The sequence below is a fragment of the Dipodomys ordii genome, unplaced genomic scaffold (assembly GCF_000151885.1).
Source record: "Dipodomys ordii isolate 6190 unplaced genomic scaffold, Dord_2.0 Scaffold83, whole genome shotgun sequence".
Lineage (NCBI taxonomy): Eukaryota > Metazoa > Chordata > Mammalia > Rodentia > Heteromyidae > Dipodomys > Dipodomys ordii.
Window position 1 is genome coordinate 2,020,440 of NW_012267299.1, and position 24,265 is coordinate 2,044,704.

The 24,265-nt window shown below is 37.5% G+C and overlaps 1 protein-coding gene across 1 annotated transcript in view; it reads right to left on the minus strand.

The window, feature by feature from the left end:
* Positions 1-18,284, minus strand: part of Ankrd31 (ankyrin repeat domain 31) — a 106,032-nt gene extending 87,748 nt beyond the window's left edge. Inside the window, exons 1-3 of the mRNA XM_013025231.1 lie at positions 18,151-18,284; positions 12,245-12,318; positions 5,455-5,564 (exon numbers count right to left, since the gene is read on the minus strand). Of these exons, the coding sequence (XP_012880685.1) occupies positions 5,455-5,564; positions 12,245-12,318; positions 18,151-18,254 (288 nt within the window). The 5' untranslated portion in view covers positions 18,255-18,284. The remainder of the gene's footprint in view (positions 1-5,454; positions 5,565-12,244; positions 12,319-18,150) is intronic.
* Between the last annotated feature and the right edge of the window lie 5,981 nt (positions 18,285-24,265).

Genomic DNA, 24,265 nt, shown 5'->3' on the forward strand with positions numbered 1-24,265 from the left:
ACTTACTAATCCCTCTGAATATCACTTTGACAATAAAGAAAAGAATATCCTCCTTTGGTCTCACTGTGTGAATTTGCCATGTCCATGTTTAATTTTTTGTCTTTTACCATCCATTGTGTTTACTTGTAGGTTTATAGGCACATTCTAATTGTTATAAATGAGGGAAAATATGCAACTTACGTTACTTTGCTTACTATAATCTTTTCCTAAGTTTTTCCATTTCCTTATGAATGGTACGATATCATTTTTTTCTGATTTTTTTCTGATGGATGAGTAGGATTTTGTTGGTTGTGGGGCTTGAACTCAGGGCTTGGGCACTGTCACTGAGCTCTTTTTTGCTTAAGGCTAATGCTCTACCACTTTGAACCATAGTTCCACTTCCAGTTTTCTAGTAGTTAACTGGAGGTAAGAGTCTCACAAACTTTTCTGTCCAGGATTGCTTTGAACTATGATCCTCTGATCTCAAACTCCTGAGTAGCTAGGATTACAGAAGTGAGCCACCAATGTCTAGTCTGTCAACACTTCTTATTTCCATTTTCCTTTTATAATAGCAGTGGTTGTGAAATGAGGTATCTATGTGGTTTACTTTGCACTTTCCTAATGATAAGTGATGTTGAGCATTTTTTCATGTGTTTCTTGATTGTTTATATGCAGTAAACTTCCTTATTTGTGGACGTATCACACTGTTTTGTTGAACAAGCACAATCAAAAATAAATAAACTCCAAAGAATTTTAAAAATAAAAAATTTTATTTCCTACACATGCATCACAAAGCTCAGGGCAGAGAGGTATTAGGTTAACATGAGTTATGTTTAAATCATTGTGTGACTTGATGCATTTCTCTTCCCTAAAAATAATATACCTCAAATCAAATGGTGCCCATGATTAACTTAAATGATAAAGTAAAATTTTTATATTTGTTGAAAGAACACCGTGTCTTTATCAAATGCTAGGCAGCATTACAGAAAAAAAAATGTACCAAGTATCCCCAGCACAATTTTAAACTGTATCTTGAGCACTCAGTTTTTTCTCAATGGCATTCTCCTTAGAAACATATACCTATAGATATCAACTGTCTACTCTATCTTCTCTAGTGGAATAGCTATTCAAATACTTTGCTCATCTTTATTGGGTTATTGTCATTGCATTGTAAGGAATCTTTATATAGTCTAGATATTCATCACTTATCCAGGCACAATTTGCAAATATCTTCTCCTATTCCACAGGCTGACTTTGTACTCCTGTTGAGAGTGTACTCTGATCCACAATGTTTTTTATTTTTATCATGTCTAACTTATGTATGTTTCTTTTGGTTACCTATAAACCTTAGGTGGAAAAGAAAATTCTTTCATTCCATAGTGATATTGAGGGGCCATTCTGATCAGTTTCTAAGATCTAATATTTCCCCCAAGGACTAGAAATTATACTTTGTTACAACATTAAATGTAAAATGTTTCCAGTCTCAGATTTCATAACATATTGGCCTTCATCATTTTTAAAGAAATACATGCCTTAAATACATTATCAATATTAAAAATCTCTAGGAAAAAATCTTTCTTTTGGGGTCCTCTGTATTTGTTTCTATGATCAATAATAAAAACTACCTAAAAATAAGTTGAGTACTAGCAGCTCATGCCTGTAATCCTAGCTACTCAGGAGGCTGAGACCTGAAGACCACAATTCAGAGCCAGTCTGGTAGGAAAGTCTATGAGACTCTTAGCTCCAATTAACTACCAAAAACGCTGGAAGTAGAGCTGTGCCTCAAGTGGTAGAGTACTAGCCTTGAGCAAAAAAGCCCAGGGATAGCACCCAAGCCCTGAGTTCAAATTCCAGGGCCAACACACACACACATACACACACACACACATTAAAAATAAAACCACCAGCCTGAATTTGCAAGCATTTTAAGCATCATACTAACAGTCATATAACAACACCCCCCAAGAGAAATAAAGCTCTGTGAGAAACTCAATCATCTTCAATTAGTTATTTCAATGTATCCCCATATACCTAACGTATCTCTATATACCTAAAGTCATCATATATTTTCCATATGTTTATATTTTCCAAGAAGGCATTACAAAACTCAAAAAAACAGAGAAATGAGAATTATAAGAGGCAAACCTATAAACCCAAGAATTAATATTATAGGTAGCGTGAACTTATGTACCACAATGCAATTCAAATATCAATTCAATAGGAATTTACATGTTTCACTAAAAATAATCAGTGACTATTACTGTTGAAAGGTAATTGTGAACTTGACCATACCTACAGAAATGTAAATATAAAAGATAAAGTTAACTGACTTTCCTCCTGCATAGGCAAAAATAACACCCAAGAGCTAATGCCTCTGCATATAAATGGTGGTTGTTGTTATTCCCTTATTAATTAGCAAAATGGCAGAATGCACTTCATCCAGCTCTTTCATAGGGGACAAAATTAATATCCATGTTTTTGATATTTTTCTCCTGCCTCTCAGTATTTTAAACAGGTCATTTTTGAGGTTACGATGTAAGAGGTTAGTTACATTAAATTGAGGTACCCAGAAAAGAAGCAAACCCTTAAATACCTTCAACTGAAATATAACAACCGTCTACAATCTGAGGTCAGTTTCTTTAGCTGAGTTGTGGATTATTGGTACAACTAAAAGCCAGATGAGAGCTGGGAAGGTGGCTCAGTGGTAGAGCGCTTGCCTTGCATGCCTGAGGCCCTGGGTTTGATTCCTCAGCATCACATAAGCCAAAAGAAAAAAGCCAGAAGTGGCGCTGTGGCTCAAGTGGTAGAGTGCTAGCCTTGAGCTGAAGAGCTGAGGGACAGTGCCCAAGCCCAGAGTTCAGACGCCATGACTGGACCCAAAAAAAAAAAAAAAAGCCAGATGAGTTCCAATAGCGCTACTTCTCCATAAAATATTCTGTGTTTCATATGAACCATAGTGAAATATTAATCACTAGTATTCAGTAGCTCATTTGATATATTGTTGATAATATTTGCTTAGCATATCTTTTTTTCCAACCAAAGTACTCAAATTTATTTACATAGAATTTAAAATATTTCTAAATATCCAGATGGTTGCCTTTTAGATTATTTCATATAGACAAATGATACTATCTGTACAATGTTTCAACATTATTAAATGCTGAATAGCTTATCTGACATTCCACTCCCTAGTATCTCAAAATAATTTTAACATAGTATTTAACATTTGAATTAGAACTGTCTTTACTTAAGTGCCAAAACTCTCTTTTCATTCCATTCCTCTCCAAAAATATTCCTAAGCCACTGCACCTTCTGGGCAGAAAGAACAATTTAAGACTGTAAGGATTAAATCAGATCAGAATCAATTAATGAGTTGGAAAAAAGATATCAATAGTATTAATGATAAGCTCAATAGTCAAGGTGTTCTTATGCTTTGAAAAATCAACCTGCACTTGGCAGACAAGTGGCATGTGCTCAGAGAGGCAAGACAGAATGTTACCCATTTAATAAAGATACACAAACACATGAGTTCTAGCTTTGCTAACCTTGTTCCCTCTCTATTACATGCTTATCAAGCAAGCCTGGGTATCTTCATTACTCTTTCCAGATTGTCTCTGATGTTCATTTCAATTGATTCCACCTCCATGTATGCATAAAAATGAAAGAAAGAAAAAAAAGGAAAAAGGATTCAACCTGGAATCACACCTAAGAGTCCTGTATCTCAGAGAGTAGAAAATCAAAGAAGTAGTCTGCCCACAATAACTACAGTATTGAATAATCAACCTTGTCAAACAATTGTCTCACAGATAAAAAATGATTATGAGATCAGTGATATCCACTTAGTGTTGGTCAGAGTTCTTCAAAGAAACAGAACTAAAGCTAGGGGGAGAAAATAATCTTTTTCCTTAACTTAGAAATTGCTAAAACATAAACTTTTAGAAGCCAAATATACACATCTCAGTTTTAAGGAAAAATATCTGGTGCTTAATATTTTTCTTTTTATTAGATGTAATAAACTCTTCTATGTATGATATTAAAAAGACCCTCAGAGCAGCTCTTTGGAATTGCTGTCAGCCATTATATTCCTTAAGGACTTGTAGATAAATACCTCTGGCTAGCTAACTTAGTCATGCCAAAGTGCTAACTTAATTACCCTTTACTTTTCCCCAGAGCGTTTGCATTTAAAATAAACAAAAGCTGAGCACCAGTGACTCATATCTATAATCCTGGGTACTCAGGAGGCTGAGATCTGAAGTTCAAAGCCAGCCCTAGCAGGAAAGTACATGAGACTCTCATCGCCAATTAACCACCAAAAAGCAAGAATTGGAGCTATGACTCAAGTGGTAGAGCTCTAGCCAATTCTGAGTGGAAAAGATAAGGGAGAGTGCCCAACCCCAGTTCCACAAAATTAACAAACAAGTCCTGGGTTGTGCTATGAGTTTATATAAATGCACATGTATTTTTACATACATAAGACTGAACAGAAGGGTCTTTAGTGTTCCATATTTCAAATTATATCACAAATATTCTAATTATTCATAATACACAAGAGGAGGGAAGAGAAAGTATTTTAAATAACCTCTCTAAAATAAATGTTGGGGTGAAGAACTAGACTGATAAAGAGGTAAAGGAGCAAGGCACTAAAGTAGCTCATGCTTTTAATTCTAAGTACACAGAAAGCTGAGCCCTAAGGGTCACAGTTCAAAGCCATCCCAGACAGGAAAGTCCCTGAGACTCTTAGCTACAAATAACCATCCAAAAGCTGGAAGAGGAACTGTAGCTCAAGTAGCAGAATACTAGCCTTGAACAAAAAAGATAAGGCACAGTGCCCTGGCCCTCAGTTCAAGCCTCAGCTCTGGCACAAAAGAGAGAGAGGGGTGGGGGAGAGGGAGAGAAAGAGAGAGCTTTTCTGGTGCTGCTGCAGGCTTCCTGTCATCATGGTTAATATTCCTAAAACTCACTGTACTGTTTGTATAAAGTGTGGCAAGCACCAACCTCACCAAGTAACACAGTACAAGAAGGGCAAGGATTCTCTGTAAGACCAGGGAAAGTGTCGTTATGACAGGAAGCAGAGTGGCTATGGTGGTCATACTAAGCCAATTTTCCAGAAAAAAAGCTAAAACTACAAAGAAGATTGTGCTGAGACTTTAATGTGTTTGAGCCCAGCTGTAGATCTAAGAGAAGGCTAGCTATTAAGAGATGCAAACATTGTGAACTGGGTAGAGATAAAAAGAGAAAGGGGCAAAGTTCTAAGCTCCAACTTTTGTTATGAGGACAATAAAATAATGGTTTCTGAATTGCAACTTTTGTTATGAAGACAATAAAATCATGAGGTCAAATTCACTGCATAAAAAAGAGAGAGAAAATAGAGAAGGTTAAAAAAAGAACCATACTATAGTATTATCATTAGTAATATACTTTGAGAGATAGATTTACAATTTTAATACATATGCATTTAATAAACATGTAACATACCTGTAATACTGTATCTGAACTAAGAATGGGCATCATCTTATTTTTATTCATTTGCTCTTGTAAGTCTTTTCTGAATTTCATCCCAAGTTTAATCTCAGGAGAAAGCATGCCTAAAAGGAAATATAATCATGAATCATTTGTAATAGTTTTATTGCTCTGCTTTGACAATGACTCAAGGATTTCATAAACACTTCAAAATGTCACTTAAAGTAATTAGGTAGATGGAAGGTACATGCTGAATATGTGAAGACCTAGCTTTAGCCCTCCAGCACACCAAAATTGTATTATTATAATTTCTTAATCATCACTTTCATATGCCATTGCTTTAAAATATTACCTGGAAGAAGACACATACATTACACTAAATATAAACTAGTATTTGCTATTTCTTTGTTTCGTGTGTGTGTGTGTGTGTGTGTGTGTGTGTGTGTGTGTATGTGTATATATATTTACATATATATATTTACCTATATATAATTAAATAGACTTAAATACTAATGGAAATAATAACTTGTTTTTGGGAGGGGGGTCCAGTCGTGGGGCCTGAACTCTGGTCCTGGCACTGTCCCTCAACTCTTCAGCTCAAGGCTAGCACTCTACCACTTGAGCCACAGCACCATTTCCGGCTTTTTTTTCTACTTATGTGGTGCTGAGGAATCAAACCCAGGGCCTCATGCATGCAAGGCAAGCACTCTACCACTGAGCCACCTTCCTATCCCAATAAATAAATTTTAAACTGTCTTTTAGGTCTTTCTTAAAACTTATATGCCAATATATAAATAAAAAAGCAAGTTTTGTTTTCAAAATGGCAACTAACTTTTCTTCGTTTCCAAGTTCTAAGAAAAATAGCTTAAAAATTAGCTGACTTTTCTAAAATCTGGAATAAGAGAATAAAAGGAATAAAAATAAGGAATAAAAAAAAAATAAAATTCTGAAGCACCAACCATGATTGGCCTGCCCACCTACCTTACCTCCTTCCTTCCTTTTCTCCCTTTTTCTTTCTTTTTCTCTTTTTTTTAAATTTAATTTAATTTTATTTGTGAACATACTGTACAGAGGGGTTACAATTACATGGGCAGGATAATGCATACATTTGTTACCAAGCATTGCAGCCTCCTCCTTTGTTTACCCTTCACATCCCTTCCCAGCCTCCCCCCCTCCCCCCCACATCCCAATCCTTCTTTTCTTTTTCTCTTTAAACTCAAGACCTGGGTACTGTACCTGAGCTTTTGTGCTCAAGGCTGGTACTCTACTACTTGAGCAACAGCTCTGCTTCTGGCTATTAAGTAGTTAACTAGAAACAAAGAGCTTCAGGGACTTTATTTATCTAAGCTGGCTTTAAACTACAATCCTCAGATCTCAGCCTCCTGAGTAGCTAGGTTAACAGATGTGAGCCATGGGTCCCTGGCCAGGATTGACTCTTAAAATGAACATAATGGAATCAAGAGTGGTATATTTTGTAGGCTATTAAATTTAGATAAGTTCACATCTTTATGAAAAGAAGAAAAAAGAGACAGTACTATCTTCTTGACAAAAAAAAAGAGCACCAAGAAGAGGTCATATGGCTCAATGAGCACAAAGAAGAGGTTGTAAGAGCATACGGAAACATTGTAGCTATCTACAATTCAGAAAGAAGGTCCTTATCAAGAGCCAAACATTCTAGCACCTTAAAAGATTTCTCAGAAGTAAAAACGGCCTATAAACTCATGAAAAATACTCAACATCACTGGTCATAAAGGAAATGCAAACCAAAGCAGTGAGATTCTAGCTCACCCCAGTAAGAATAGCTATTAACAAGAATACAAAGAGCATCAAATGCTGATAGGAATATGGGAAAGAAGGAACCTTATTATATATCAATGAGAATGTAAACTAGTGCAACCACTCTAGCAGGTAGTTTGGCAATACCTCAAAACACTAAACATAGAACTATCCTACAACCATCAATACCACCCCTGGGTATTTATTCAAAAGCTAAAGTAAAGATACAATAAAAATATTTATTCATTGTTGAGCTTGTTAATAACAATAACTCTGTTATTATAACCATGCTCACTGCTGCACTATTTACCACAGCATAGTTATGGAAACAGCCCAGATACCTGACAGGGATGAATGGGCACAAACACAAACATACACACACATTTATATAATTTTATATTAGTTTTACACAATGACCAGAAAGAATGATATTATGTCATTTGCAAGGAAGCGGATGAATCTAGAAAAAATTGTTAAATGAAAGGCTCAGAAAGACAAAGAGAAAAGTGTTCTCTCATTTGTGGTAGTTAAATTATAAACATAAATGAAAACATACTCTATGTAGAATACCTTCTCAACTAGTGTAAAATGTACTGATGCATGTCTCAACAGTAAAATACCAACTAGCAAACTCCAGTACTGAAAAACAAAAAGAAACATACAAAAATAAAAACAAAACAAAAAAGTACCAAAAGCTTGAAATAATAAAAATATAGTGACTGAACTACTTATATATGAATGTAATATAGCATAACCATACTATTTGAAACAGTAAATTGGATCATCAATAAATAAGAAACAGTTGTTTGAGTATTTGAAAAAATAAAGTTAGAGCCCTTCCTTTCCCATATGGCAAAATATATCAAACATCTTGAAGATATAAATTTAATAAACCAAAACAAATATAAGAATTATTTTCTGTTCAGTTTTCAGGTAGATGAAACATTCCTACATTTGAGCTGGGCACCAGTGGCCCTTGCCTTATGGTCTTTGATACTCAGGAGACTGAGATCTGAGAATCGAGGCTTGAAGCCAGCCCAGGCAGGAAAGTCCATGAGATTCTCATCTCTAATTAACCACCAGAAAAAATAGAAGTGGTACTGTGGCTCAGAGTGGGAGATTGCTAGCCTTGAGCAAAAGAGCTCAGGGACTGTGAGGCCCTGAGTTCAAGCCTCACAATAAAAAAAAAAATCCTACATTTGACCAAAATGAAATGAAGAGGACGTAGAGGAGGACAATGAAGAGAAGGGAGAAGGGGAGGGAGATAAACTAACAGAAAAGATAGATTATACTATATAACAATTCAAAATTTTCCATATCTGGACACTGGTGGCTCACATCTGTAATCCTAGCTACTTAGGAGTCTGAGGTCTGAAGGATCATGGTTTGAGACCAATTAGGACAGAAAAGTTCACTAGATTTCATCTCCATAATAACCAGCATAAAGCAGAACTGGAAGCATGACTTAAGTAATAGAGTACCTGCCTAAAAAGAATAAAACCCTGAGTTCAAAAGCCAGTACCAAAATTTAAAAACTTAAAATTTTTACCACAAAATATATCATGAATAACATGAAAAGGTAACTTTAATTCTCAGTAAAACTATAATATAAATAACCCTGGTTTGCTACCATTAATTTATAATACATTGTTATAAATCCATTATAAAATGAAAATAACATATTCAGGCAATTCATATACAAAATAAAAACTATGAAAACCAATATTAAAATACATATAACCTTGATATTTTCTGAAAATATAAATTAGAATTAGAATAATCAGAAACTTTTGGCAATGACTGAATATGTTTTGTGTGGGATCTAAGGGTAAAAATTGTATTAACCCATATTTCAGGAATAATATCTATCAAGAGCTAACACATGTACATCCCTTAACAGCAAATCTATTTTAGATAGCTATTCTAAGAAAAACTGGTCAGTAATACTATCTGAATATTTATTTTTAATAGTATTGAGATAAATCATAAATATCATAAATGCACTAAATAAGGAATATAATGTATATAGCAGGTAGCGATAGAAAAGGCTGGGAAAAGTGCCTTTGATGTAGCACTTGTATGTCAGTAACTGAGAAGAGTCCGGCACCTTCATGACTGATGGAAGCCCAAGGAAGGAGTCAAGACTGAGAACAATAATTATCTTAGTTTGTAAGTGGTGGAGCAGATGGTTTGTTGTGTAGCTTAAAGTTAAAAGGTACATTCCACTTAGTCAATCCAAGAAAGCCTACTGGATTTGCTAATTAAACAAATTAGATTTGACAAGCAGCCAACCAATGAAATAGACATCTACACTAGTACAAATGAAGGATGAAGACACTACTGCTATTCCTCTAGTGTCTACTTATAAAAAAAAACTTGCTGCTGGGCACAAGTTTTAGCAAGTTTTTAGCTATTCAGGAGGCTGGGATCTGAGGATTGTGGTTCAAAACCAGTCTAAGCAGGAAAGTCCCCAAGACTATTATCTCTAATTAACCACCAGAAAACTGGAAGTAAAGCAGTGGCCCAAGGTATAGAGTACAAGCCTTGAGCAAAAAGAGCTCAAGGATAGGGCCCAGGCCCTGAGTTCAAGCCTCAAAAAATTCCCTTAGAATTGAGTATCTTGTTATTTCATTAAACTTATTTAAAATAAAAAAATTAAAAACTAAAAAAAATTGCATTGTGTCATATGCCTGTAATAACATACAGGAAGCAGGGATCTTGAGTTTAAGGCCATCTTGAGCAACATAGCGAGACAGTGTCTCAAAAGAACAAAACAAAAACATGACAGATTGTGGCTGATAAATATAAACAAGGACAGAATATGATACCAATTATGAAGGTATTAGAGGCCTAAAAAAGTCTGGAAGAATATGCAAACACTAAACTCCCACTGCTAAATGAGAGTGAAATTAATGAGTAGAAAATAAAACTTTTTAGTTTCTACATTATTTTTATATTCTAAAGAATCTTGCATATTAATAACTGGTAAAAAGAAAAGAGAAATGAGAAAAAATGAGAAAAAAACTTTGTTGGACAGTGAAAGACATTTAACTCCATTCTACTGGTACTTTATAAGTAATTAGAAGGCATTCTGGAGACAAAACAAGTAGTAAAGACTACTCCAAAATGAAATTTTAACTTTCCACTGGGTTATAAAACAACATACAGGAAAAGACTGTAATCTACAAAATAATACATAAAAATTAGAAAACTCTCATGTGTTCTTAAAATTTATTTATTCTTTAACATCAGTTTGTAAAAATCCTACAAAATAAAAGACACATAAGAAGAAACCATAAAAGGAAATAATCTTATCATTTAATCCAATACTCTAGAATTGGCCTTTTTTAAGGTAAAATTTTCCAAGAAATGTAAATGTCAACTTAAAAGTGAGCGCAGGAAGTATAGTGAAAGGCAATAAAAATAAATATATATACATACACATGATATACAGAGAGCAAGGGTGTGTGGCAAATTTTTATTTCAAGAATAAAATATATTAAAAACAATAAAAATCAGCCAGATGCTGGGAGCTCATACTTGTAATTCTAGCTACTCAGGAGGCTGAGATCTGAGGGTCACAGTTCAAAGCCAGCCAGGCAGAAGTGGAGTTGTGGCTCAAGTGTTACAGTACTAGCTTTGAGCAAAAAAGCCCAGGGACAGTGTCCAGGTCCTAAGTTCAAGCCCCAGGGCTAGCATACACGGGCACATGCACACATATATACACACACAATTTATAAACAAATTATTTTCCACTTTTATACACGGACAAGTTTTAGAATTAAGCTAGAGATGTGGGAGGAATGGAAAAACAACTATCTAGATATCACTTCAAAACCAGGCCCTTTCTAGGAATCTTAGCTATCTTCTGGAAGCTATAATTCCCATTGTTGTCTCTATTGCAATAGATCTTAATAGTCCTTAGAACCTACTACAAATGTTTACAAGAAACTTTGTGCAAACTAGACACTGAGGTGCCTACTTTGAAATCTAAGCTACTACCAAGGTGGAGGCAGGAAGATCACAAATTCAAAGACATCCCATGAAAAGTTGGGATGTCTCTAGCTCAAAACCAAAAGGCATGAGTAGAGAATGCTTGCTTAGCAAGTATAAAATTCTGGGTTCAATTCCCCATGCCACAGAAAGAAACTAACTTGGTGGGGGGGCGGAACAGGGGTCAGGGGAGGGGAGGGGAGTGTAGTTGTAGAGATGGGAGGGCAGGGATAGTAGGGGAAAAACAAAGGAGGAGACAACAATGCTTGATAAGAAATGTACTTATTACCTTGCTCATGTAATTGTAACTCCTCTGTACAGTATTTTCACAACAAAAAAAAATTTAAAAAAAAGAAAAAAAGAAAGAAACTAACTTTATAACGTTGAAGTATAAGACTAAATATAAAAAGCAAGGCTGATGGTACGGCTCAAATAGTAAAGCACCTAAGCCTAAAAGCATGAGACTCTGAGTTCAATCCTTACCACTGCCAAAAAACAAAGATGTGACAATCATCCATTGTGTAGGTTCTAGTGGGAGAGGGACAGATGAACAGAGAGAAGAAAGGAGGGTAAATATAGTCAAAATACTTTATGAACGGGCTGGGAAGGTGGCTCAGTGGTAGAGCGCTTGCCTTGCATGGGTTCGATTCCTCAGCACCACATAAGAAAAAAGAAAAAAGCCAGAAGTGGCGCTGTGGCTCAAGTGGTAGAGCTCTAGCCTTGAGCTGAAAAGCTGAGGGACAGCGCCCAGGCCCAGAGTTCAGGCCCCATGACTGGACCCCAAAAAAAAAAAACTAAAAAAAACTTTATGAACATGTGTGAAACCTGAGTAAGATAACTCGATAAAACTAGTTTGGGAAAGAGGAGGAAAAATGATGGAGGGGATAATTATTATCATGATGCATTATATACATAAATGGACATGTTAAAATGAAACTCCCTTGTATAACTAATTGATGTTACGGTTTTTAAAAGCAGCAGTTGTTGGTATAGATAGTTATGAAACTGATATAATAATAAAGAGAATTTTTCTCACCTTGGCACCTTCCATTCATACCAGGATGAAGACTGAACACAGATCTAGAAGATATGTCTTGATCAAAGAGTAACCTTTCAAATGCCAAAAAATAAAAAAGGCACAGATTATTATGCATCTGAAACAAATATTAATATTTAGCTGTCATTTTTATTCTATCTGAACTTGCTAAAATTCTCAATTTTACACCATTTTTAACATTTATATTTCAGGTATTATTTCAGAAATGTATATTTAAGTTGAAACTTTATTCAAAAAGAAAAAATAGTCATGTTCATTTTTACAAATATTATGCTATTATTTTTGGTATTTGACAGTAAGGAACAACTGGTAATAGTTTTAACACTGGTGAAATTAGATCATTGAGAGATCCTTATTTTAAATTTTTTCCTCCATATTTTTCTATATCATGAAGAAGCTGAAATTAAAATCTCAGGTTACCGGAGAATATATGCTTTCAATAATATACAGGCAGAGAATTCCTTGAATTTTTGTAATTTATTTCTTACTGTTATTACTATACTTGAGGTAGCACTGAAGAGACAAAGAAGTCATATGATGCAGGCACGCCTGTAATCCTAGCTACTCAGGAGGCTGAGATCTGAGGATCATGGTTCAAGCCAGCCCAGGCAGTAAAGGCCATGAAACTCTTTTCTCCTCCAACTAACCACTAATAACCACAAGTGGAGCTGTGACTCAAAGTGATAGAGCATGAACATTGAGCAGGAAAGCTCAAGACCTGAGTTCAAATCCCATGACCATCAAAAATAATAAATAAAAAGAAGATACATGACCCATGGACCTCAATAATCTCCAAACCTAGTGAGGGATACAGACTAAGAAATAGCTGTGATTCAAAGCATTGAGTATAGTACTTGGAAAACTTAAGTATTTATCTTTTGGTTTAAAAAATGGGCAAAAGGCTACATGCAGTAGTTCAAGACTGTAGTTTAGGTTCTTATGGGAAAAAGGTCAGAGGACTATGGTTTGAAGCCAAAGGCATGCACAAAGAGAAGAACTGCAGCAGAGGCATAAAGCAAGACTCCATCAAAAAAAAATGCCGAAAGAGGTTGGCAAAGTAGCTCAAGTGGTAGAGCATGTGCTTACCAAGTGCAAGTCCTGAGTGCAAACCCCAGTACAGTATCACATAAAAAAAAAAAAAGCAAAGGGCCTGAATGGTCATTTCTGCAAAGAAGAAGAGGAAATGTCCAATAAGTATATGAAAGAGGCTCAACATCACTAATCCTTAGGGAAATACAATCAAAACCACAGTGGAATACCATACCACACTTGTTAGTGTAGTTGTTAAAAAGTATACTTAGAAAAAAACAACAGAAATAACCAAAATGTTGAAAAGGATGTGAAAAAAATTGGAATTCATATGCAATGCTGGCATGGTTTATAGTAATGTAAAATAGTATATAACTACCTTAAAAAAAGCACACTGGTTCCTTAACAAAGTAAACAGAATGCATTTAAAACAGCACTTCCACTTCTGTGTACATACACAAAAGAATGGAAGGCAGAGACTAGCACAGACCTTTGTTTATAGAAGTACTACCTGCAATAGCCAAAAAGAGACCAATTGTCCATTACTGGAAACAAGGATATATGGCTTTTATACGTACAGTGGAATATTATTTTTCTGGAAAAGAAATACAGATACCATCTACAACTTAGATGAACCTTGAAGACAGTATGCTAATTGAAATAAACCAGACAATAAGGGACACATACTACGTGACTTCATCCATATGAGATATCCTCCTATAAGATATGAGTAGTCAAGTTAAGCGACAGAAAGTAAAATGGTAGCTTCCATGGGTGAAGGGAAAATGAAATAAGGACTTATTTAATAGACATACAGTATCACCTTGGGAAGATTAAAAGATTCTAGAGACAGTGGTAATGGTTGTAGAACAATGTGGAAATATTCAATGCCACTAAAACTAAAATGGTTAAAATGATAAGTTCATCTAACATATAATTTATCATAATAAAAACTGAAATTAAAAGTTTCCAGAATCTATTCGTGTAACAGCAAATCATCTGTACTTAGGCATGAAAATGTAGTTTGGTACTAAGCTTTTGGTTTATTTACTTGTTCAAATTCATTTTTACTTTATCAGCACAACTCTGCCCCCTGTTGGTCACTCAATGGATTAAAGTCAATTCTAGACATACTAATTCATTTCATATAGAAACCTTTCAGTATGTAACTTTAAAATACACCTTACACATAATCTTTCAAAAGAACAATAATTATTACATTAAATCAGTAATTCCTTAATATTAATTAGTTTTCAGTTTATGATAATCAGCCTCTAAAACAGTGCCTGGTATGTATGCCCTATTGGATAGGTGGTTTTTATCTTTTAAGTTTCTTAAAAATATGTAAATTTAACTGGGCACTTGTAATTATAGCTACTCAGGAAACTTAGATCTGAGGACAGAGGCTTGAAGCCAGCCAAAACAGAAAAGTGTGCGTGACTCTTAGCTCCAATTAATCAACAAAAAGTTGGAATTGGAGGTGTGGCTTAAGCAACAGAACACCACCCTTGAGTGCTGAAAATTTACACAAGGTTTTAGAAACTCCAATTTTCACTTAAACATTTGAAGTATCATTAAAATTCTTCCCTAAGCCATTAAGTATTCATCATAAGGACATCTTGTAACTTATTTAAGCATTATAATAAGTCAGTTCATTTTATTTATGGATTTTTTTTATAGTACTGGGGTTTGAATGCAGGGCTTTGTGATTGCTAGATAGGGGTCCTACTCTTTGAGCTACATTTCCAGCCTTTTTTGTCATTATTTTTGAAAGAGCATCTTGCTTTTGCTCTGGGCCAGCATGAAATATGATCCTCCAATTTACACTTGCTACTGCAGCTGGAATGACAGGTAGGTTGTACCATGACCAGATGGTTCTGTTGAGGTGAAGTCTTGTGACCTATTTTGCCACAGCTGACCTGGAACTATGATCCTCCTGATTTCAACTACAAAATTGAGATGACAGGGCTGTACCACCATGCCTAGCTACTGGCTGAGATGGCTCATAAATGTTTTGCCTCGGCTGCTCTTAAACTGTGATCTTCCCAATCTGTACCTCCTGAGTAGCTATTATTATAAAGTGCACCACTACCATCCAGATCACACGTTAATTACATGTGATTTTAACCAAGCATGATGAAAAATGAAAATAAATGAGAAAAAATTTTTTAAAAAATCTTCTTTGTGCATTACTCAGCTCACTTGCCAGAGCTTGTCAAAGCGTGTCTTAGTACTAACAAAACCCCAAGGAGGATCATCTGCACCTTAGTATAAATTTTTGAGGCAACAGTAGGACCAAATCTAGGCTTTCAAGTGCTTTTTCATACAATATTAATACATGGCATCCTGAGTCTTTCAAAGTCTTAGCCCCAAAGATCACCAAATTCAGTTCTTAGCAAAAAGATCTAAGTTTTTACAATATTTCTTAAGGAGTATTTAACCATAGTCAACTGTGTAATATTATGTCTACTAGAGATATCTGCCATACCAGGGCCTCAGTTTCCTATGGGAGCTTGTACATGAAAGACAGTCAGGATGAACTACATACAACTAAGCAAGAGGATGAAGAAGAAAGAAAATCAAAACCACCACCATTCTGTCCCGTCTCTATCTAAACTTTGATTTTATTTCCATGCCAATGAAAGAATATTAATTTTTAACCTTGGACTATGAGGGCTGAAAGAACAGTGTTTCCTTGACACTGCAGGTAAGTGTTTAAAAATAAATCAGACGGAAATAATGATTGGCCTGCCAAAACAGGCTAATCATTACAACTAAAAACTGTGGGAACATGTTTTTTAAAAAGCTACATCAAAAGTACATATGAAAAGTACATTGAAAAGTAAATTAATAACTAGACTGAAGACCAAAGTTGCAATGAAAATAACTACCTGTAATAGGAGAACCCAATTTTATTTTTGTTTTGATTTTTGGTCTGTTTTGTTTCCTGGCTTGGTTCAAGGCCTACCTCTAGACCTATATAGTGAAGGAAAGAAGGAAGAGGGGAAAGAACATTAATTTATACAGCTTTAAGAAGATGAGTGAACCCCGAACACAAATACAAAGAAAATCATACCCAGACACATCACAAGCTGTTGAGAATCAAAGCCAAGCAAGAAACAAAACCAAAACAAGTACTATTTTAAAAAATCAGAGTGGGGAAAAAGTTACCTCCATATGAGAGAACAGTAATTCAAATGCGGTTGGCTATAAAGGAGTACGACTTTTTTTAGGGCTATTGAACTGCTTTGAATCTTAATTGGGGTGGTTTCTCTGAGATTTATGCATTTGTTAAAATATGCCCCATATGTCAGTAAGAGCAAATATTACTGCACACACACATAAAAGAACCAAAAACCTTTATACTTTCCCTTGCCCCCAATCTAATTAACCATGTCCTACCAAATTTATTTTCTAAAGAATGCTTTTTTTTTTTGGTTTGGTCGTGGGGCCTGAACTCTGGGCCTGGGCGCTGTCCCTCAGCTCTTCAGCTCAAGGCTAGCACTCTACCACTTGAGCCACAGCGCCACTTCCGGCTTTTTTCTTTTTGCTTATGTGGTGCTGAGGAATTGAACCCAGGGCCTCAGGCATGCAAGACAAGTGCTCTACCACTGAGCCACCTTCCCAGCCCTTCTAAAGAATTCTCTAATTTTCCTTTTCCCTCCATACCTACCACTTCTTACTAGGAGAGCACTATTCACATCCTTCTATAACTACTGATGATCCCTAACCTAACCTCTACAGCATTGATTTATAAAAGGGAATTCCTGTTTAAATTATACCAACTTTATATTAAAAGTTTGTTAGAAATTTAGCATCATTTAATCCCTAGCCTGGAACTCCTGAATTAGAATCACAGTAACGTGATTCCAGAGTTAATCATGAGCATGTTAAAATCTGAAAGCTTTACTAAGGCATATCAGACCATGGAAAACTGATTATGATGGTCTTCTACTTAAAGTCCTTGACAAGGACTCCCAGTAGAGACCATCATAGGATGTATGAGGCTTTATGTGACCACACCTTACCTTTCACCACTCTCTACCCCATGTTTGACAATTCTGTTAAGTTTTAACTGTACATCCCAAACACATGAACATGACGTTGTGCCTGTCTCTATACTTTGACTCATGCAATTCCCTGACCAAGAACCCAACCTCTTCCTTATCTGGAAAACTACTACCCTATCTTCAAGCTTCTTCTCAGACATCAACCTAGCCAACTCTGAGAAACACCAAGATTGAAGGAAGAGCAGCTATTCTACAGCACTTTGAATATACTTCCATCCCTGGATTGCCCACATTATACTGAAACTATCTGCTTAAGTCTTTTTCTGGACCTGAAGTTTTTTCAAAGGTAAGTGGCTTCATCCTTTTGATTCTGTCCCTCTGTGTCTAGCAGACAGAACTTGTTTAGGAAAGACTTTGGTGAACTAAAACCCATACTCATTGCTTTTATTCTTACCAAATACCCATCTGGTTTTATTCTTACCAAATACCCACCAGTTTTCTCAACACGTGCTTTTCCTGGGAGCAATTCAATTAACCATCTCCTAAACCTAAGCTGAAGCAGGGAGGTGCAAAATTCACGTGAGGGATTCACACCCAAGACATTTGCCTGTGCAAAAAAGACTTACAGCTCTAGTCAAAAAGGCAAGGGTTTTTCTTTTCTCCTAATGTCATAAAGCCACCTACTATAAACCTTCTTTGGTCCCTAAGGAGGGTAGGGAACCCATGGCTGCTCATTTACCGTTTCTTTACACGGTGACACCCCCATGTCCCCCTCGAAGCTCGGAGCGCCTGGGACACTCCTGGCCGAGGGGCGCGAGGGTCCCTCGCTCTGCCCTACGTGGTCACCTTTTCCATGGCAGTTCTTCGTCTTCTGGGTCGCTCTCTGTCACGGACCCCTCAATCACCGTCTCATCGCTGTCCCAGTCCAGGGCCTGGGCCTCCCCTTCCATCTCTGCCTCACACTCGAGCTCTTCTTTTTCTTTTAAACTTTCCATTTCTAACTCTCCCTTTCCTGCAAGCAGAAGAACGCTTTGCGGGGTACACGAAGTGAAGAGCTTAAAATGGCAAGATTCATGGCAAAAGCCAGGCCTCCCGGGGTGACCGACCACACTGAGGAGGCCCGGGAGCAAGCCAGCGAGGGAACGTGCCGCACGACCTTCGACAAGCAGGCAAGCAGGCGGTCTGTCGGCTTGTCCTTCCCGCCGGCCGGCAGGGAGCAGCCGTGCATCACGCATGCGTCAAGGCCGCGCGCGCCCGCGTCGGCCCCGCCCCCGGCGGCCGGATGTGGCCCGCAGCGCCCACTCCGTCTCCCTTCCCTCCACCCCTTGGGCTTCCGGTTCCCCTTGGCGGTCGTGGCGGGCTGGTGAAGGTGCTGGGGTCAGGCGTCGCGGTTCTGCAGGTCCGCTGTGCCAAAGGCCTGGCCGGCCTGGCCGGCATCACATTGCCTACCTACACTCCCCCTGGCGACCCCGGCCCGGCCAACGACACTTTCCAGCCTGCCTGTGTGGCCTGGCCATGGGTCCAGAGGTCCAAAGACCCGTAGAGCGCTTCTTTCCCCTCTGACACTCCTCAAAAACGTTGCCTTTTCAGAATCTTTTAGATTAGCAAGCTAATGGATGTGTTTCTCCCTCTAGCCCTGGAATACAGATTGTGTAAGTACGGCAGTTAAAGGTACTTTTCCCCTCAGGTGTGTGTGTGTGGGGGGGGGGTGGCCTTGAACTCAAGGCCTGGCGCTCCTGAGGGTTTTTTCCCTTTTGGGGCTGGCATTCTACCATGTAAGCCACGCCCCCGGTTCCTTTTTTTATTTTTATTTTTCTGGTTAATTGTACATAAGGATCTCTTGGATTTGTCTGCACATGGATGGGCTTCTGTCCTCAGGCCTAAGCCTCCTGATTAGCTAGAATGAGTCACCAGAGCCTAGCACCTCTGTTTGTCAATTTTTATAATACTGGTGTAATGGATACTTATCGGTTTGGCTATCAGTTTTCCAGAAATGAAAAAACAGATTGCTAATGCTTACTACAGGAAACGGAGAGGAAATAACTTATCATTCATTCTCAGAAAAGAGTAGTTCAATCTCTATCTCTTTTTAGAGCGTTAGTTTAGTAACATCTATCCAAATGTTTCCCGTGTACATATGCTTAGAGATAGCCTTTCTGCTTTTAAGAGCTCATTCCTATACTGTCATTACATTTGCATCAACTATAATTTTAGAAGGCTGGAAACACCTTTAATCTCTCTTGGTTGGGGATTATGTAGTAGAAGATTCCTTGTCATTGAGAAGAATGAAATACAGTTATATACTTGGACAGGTTTAACTGGGTTACATGTTAACATAAAAAGTAAAGAAAGACCTAAGAACAACAATGATAGCTCCAGAATGTTGTGTAGGAAAGGCTTAAGTGAAATCTTCCAGGAAGCGAAGGCTATCAAACTTCACAAAGTTTGCATTTGAATAGGAAACAAAGTTTTCAGTTAGGAGATTACTCAGCAGATTTATGGCTTGATCTTAAAATGAATACTGATTTAGAGTTGTTTAGGAAGGAATGTTAAGGACCTAAAAGCTTTGGTCAGATATATACCATATATACCAAGCTACACTGACCCTGCCAGAACAAATTAGCATAATCTTTTTCATTGATGTTCTTTACTGAAGTATAATTTATATATAATGAAATGTAAAAAAAAGTGTTTAATTCAGTATGTATATATGTGTATTTAGCCATTATATAGTTCTAACTGGATCATTACACTAGCAAATATAATCCTGTAGGAGAATCCTAGGTGGAGAGAAGGTAATGAAAAAACAGTAGCTTGATCATTAGGAGTGTAATTTACCTAAATAAATAATACATAGCAAAACCCAAGATTTTCCTAATCTAGATTGACAAGACTGTCAAATGAGCACATGATAATGAGACTTATTTATGTATAACTGAAACAGCCATGTAAACATTTTTCAACTAATGTATGTATAAGTTGGCCAGTGTAACATAACTAGAATATAAATCCCAATCAAAAGAGGTTAATTACACTGTTAATGTAGTGAAACAATGCAGCTCACTTGCTAGGCAGAGACTCTTACTGATGATCTTTGCCTTGTGTCGTTTTTTGCACTTGCCAGTTGTGAGATAGGTTCCCTTGCTTTGTATCTGGACCCATATTTAGACCAAAGTTTTCCTATTTGTTCCCTTCCCTTCGTAATTATGATAGCAAGTATGCATCACCATACCTACTTCTGTGGAGACAAAGCTCTCAGATTTTTCTGCCCATAGATAGCTTGGATGACAGGTGCATACCCAGATACTGGTTGAGAAGGGGTCTCACACGCATTCCTAATTGGCCCAAACTGAATTATCCTCCTGATATCAGTGTCCTAAATAGCTAGGATTACAGGCATGCCTGGGTGCAGCTTAATAATTGTTGACAATGCAATCAAGTAATTCTCAAGGTCAGGATGCTCTGAGAAATGCAGTGTTAGGAGATTTGTTCCATCATTGTACAAACATAATAAAATGTTGTTACACAAACATGCGTGGTACAGGCCATTCTCTCCACATGGCCTCTTGATGCAATTGAGAGACTGGGTAAATAGAGATATGTGAGGCTGCTGCCTGTGTGATGCCAGCACTTCTTGTAACTCTTGGCTTGAAGGTTCATCACTTAGATTTCAGCCTTCTTCACCACATGTCATTCTCCCTGAATGTCTCTTCTCTTCTTGAAAGGTCAACCAGGTACAATAGATAAAAGGCACACCCCGCTCCATTAGTATTATCCTAATTACAACTGAAACAATCCTAGTTCCAAAAAAAACCACATCTGAAATTCTGGGTAGGACAGGAATTGGGGGGAAGGAGGGAAAGAAGGGGTGGGCACCATCCAAGCCAGAGTGCTTTTGTATCTTATGTTAGAGATCTTTCATAAATCAAGATCATGAAGAAATTCTTCCTTTAAAGGTTATGAGGATAGTCTCCCTTGCTTTCTTCTAGAAGCCCCATGATTCCAACTTCACATATAGTTTAATGCTTTATTATACCTAATAATAAATAAATAGAAGACAAAGCTTACTTTTTCCCATCTGCATATCCAATTTTTTCATGGTCTTGTGTTAAAAAGTATCATTCTCCCATTTAGTGTCTCACTCACGGCCTCCACCTCAAAAAGATCATGATATGTTGCCTGATACATGACAACTGCCAGAGCTAAATATTGATCACGTATTACTAGCCTGTGATATTTGGTCCCATATGAATGTGTGATTAGTTTAAAACATTTCACTACAGAAAATGTTCATGAATGGGAAGTATGACCTAGTAAATGAGCTTCTGAATGGAACAGAACATCCAGCTCTGGAGTGACAAAATATGCAGGAGCAATACAATGAGGCTGGAGATCCTGACCATGTGTACATTTGGCTAGAGTTGGGTGGAATTGTGGCTCATCAGTAGACCAGTTGCCTAGTAAGAACAAGGTCTAGAGTTCAATCTCCAGTAATGGGAGGGAAGTATGGACATTAAGCTGTTGCACTGTACATTTGTATTTTAGTTTTTAACATACACACCATGCACACACACATTTAAGAAATCTAATTTTAAAAACTAAGGATATAGAGAAGGACATTTTGTGTGACTATACAATGGTTTTTATGTCTTTGTGTTAAGTTATTACAAAACATATTAAAAATTCGTTTATAAAGGAATTGTGGTGGGAGGAAAATATTTGTTTATAAAGTAAAAACAAAGTTACAATTAAGCCAAGTTTGATTTATTGTTAAGGAAAGAACATTATAAATTTAGGATAGCCTAAACTCTCCTAACCTCTGCCTTCACATTCCCACACTACTCATTCACTGGCTTACTCACAGCAGCTTTCAGTCCTGTGGCTTCATGACAAGTGCTCTGTACAGCTGCACAATTTAGTGTCTTTTACATCATATATTTTATTATGCCTTTTTTGTTTAGAGACACATCCTTACCATTGTGTTGTAACTAATTGCCTAGAGGACAGACCCATGCTAAACAGGTTTGTGCCTAGGAGCAACAATCTATATACGACATAGCTTTGGTGGTTAGTAGGTTATATTATCCAGGCTTATGGAAATATACACTCTGGTGTTCACATGATGGTGAAATCACCTAATGATGCATTTCTCAGAGTGTATCCCCAACATTAAGCAAATAAAACTACATAAAGATCATGATATAGGCACCATAGAGCTAAAAGTGGCTCTTCATTTAGTAGTGCCTCCTAGCAAAGGGGAAAATAATGTGATTTCTTCTAGAAGCTCAAGGTTGAGGTCTAATTCTTCATTTGTAAGCTAGTTACTGTAAGGTCCACCCTAGGAAGGGAGAGCATACTCTGCCCTCCTCTTGGCTAAATCTCCACCCAGTACCTGTGTCACTTAGGTAACTGGCACACCTGGAGATAGTCACCTCCCCCTCCTCCAAGGTCCCATCCTGGGCTGCCCCAGGTCATGCCTCCCATGGGAAGGAGGGAGGGTCCCACGCCCTGAGGTCACATCCCCATCTAGTTTGTCCACACATTCCCCCCCACACACACATACACCTGGCCACATCTGGCTGCACCTTCTCCTCACCCCCTCCCTACTTAAACCCAGGAAGGACATCAGCAACAGTTAGGTAAACATAAACTTCTCTCTCCTGCCTAAATATAGCATGGTAATCTCATTTATCAGCTACCTACTTTAATTTACATAACAGTTACATGAGTAAGAAGCAGTAGTCAATCAGTGGCAGAAACAATGTAATTACAATGCATATATGTGTGTGTGTTATATATATACATACAATACACACACATATATATATTCCAAGTATAATACTTAGATTTGTCATTAGTTTCAATATTAATTTCTGTCCCAACTGTGGCAACTAGGGACAAGACAATAACAAACACCAGACCATGGAATTGAGGTTTGGGGCACCAAGAGCCTGAAGTCTTCCACTAGCTTCTAGTGTTCTGGTTCATTTTACAAGGTTATTGAGTAGGGTACAGGTGCATACACAGAAAGTGAAGTCACAATTTCCTTGAAGCCACAAGCACCAATAATGTGATACAGTCTTAATCCATGAAGACAAAGCACCAATCATTTGATATAATTTTACTCAAGTGATAAATAACTTTATTTTTAAAAGCAGGTATAAGCTGTAAATGACTTACGATTTGTTAGCATTATGCCCACTTTATTAGCATATTGCCCACCCGATTAGCATTATGGCCCACCCATACCTGAGCTCCTCCATGTCCTGGAATTCCCACCCTACAGCTGGCCACTCCTTCTCTCCACCCAGACCCACCTCAGAACCCACCTTCCTCACTTCCTGCCCCCCAGACCTTCCTGCTACCACGATAGGGACAGGTGCCATGGGCTTTCTCTCCTGGAAAATATGGCCCCTCTAATAAACCTTGTAATAATCCTCTGTATGGTCCCCTGGAATGGATGTGAAGGATTCCTTTCACGGTTAGCATAGATTTTTGTCTATCCCCAAGTTCCCAGAAAGTTTGGTATGGAAATAGCCTGTACAAGGGTTAGAAATCTGAATTCCCTTCAAGCCAGGACTGACTGACCTTTTCGGGAAACTCTCAATGTTCTGAGAGTTCATGTTGGGAGGAGGCATACCGTCCTCCCAATCCTTTCAGGACTCACAGCTCGGCTTTTGGGGGCTCTCACCTTAAACTTCTCGGCTGTCATCCAGGCTTCTTCTATCTTTACACGTTCTTCACCATGTGATGACGATATAGCTGACTGAAGGACTCACTGTCCTACAAGGAATATTGTCAGAGATCAAAGACCTCCAACATTTATTCCACAAACAGATTTCTTCCACATTCTCCTTCATCACATAGTTAAGCACAAACTCTGACCTCTCCAGCATTGTCTGTGTAGAGGGCAGAAAGAGGGAGAGAAGGAGGCAGGAAAGTTTCTACCTGTTATCATGGT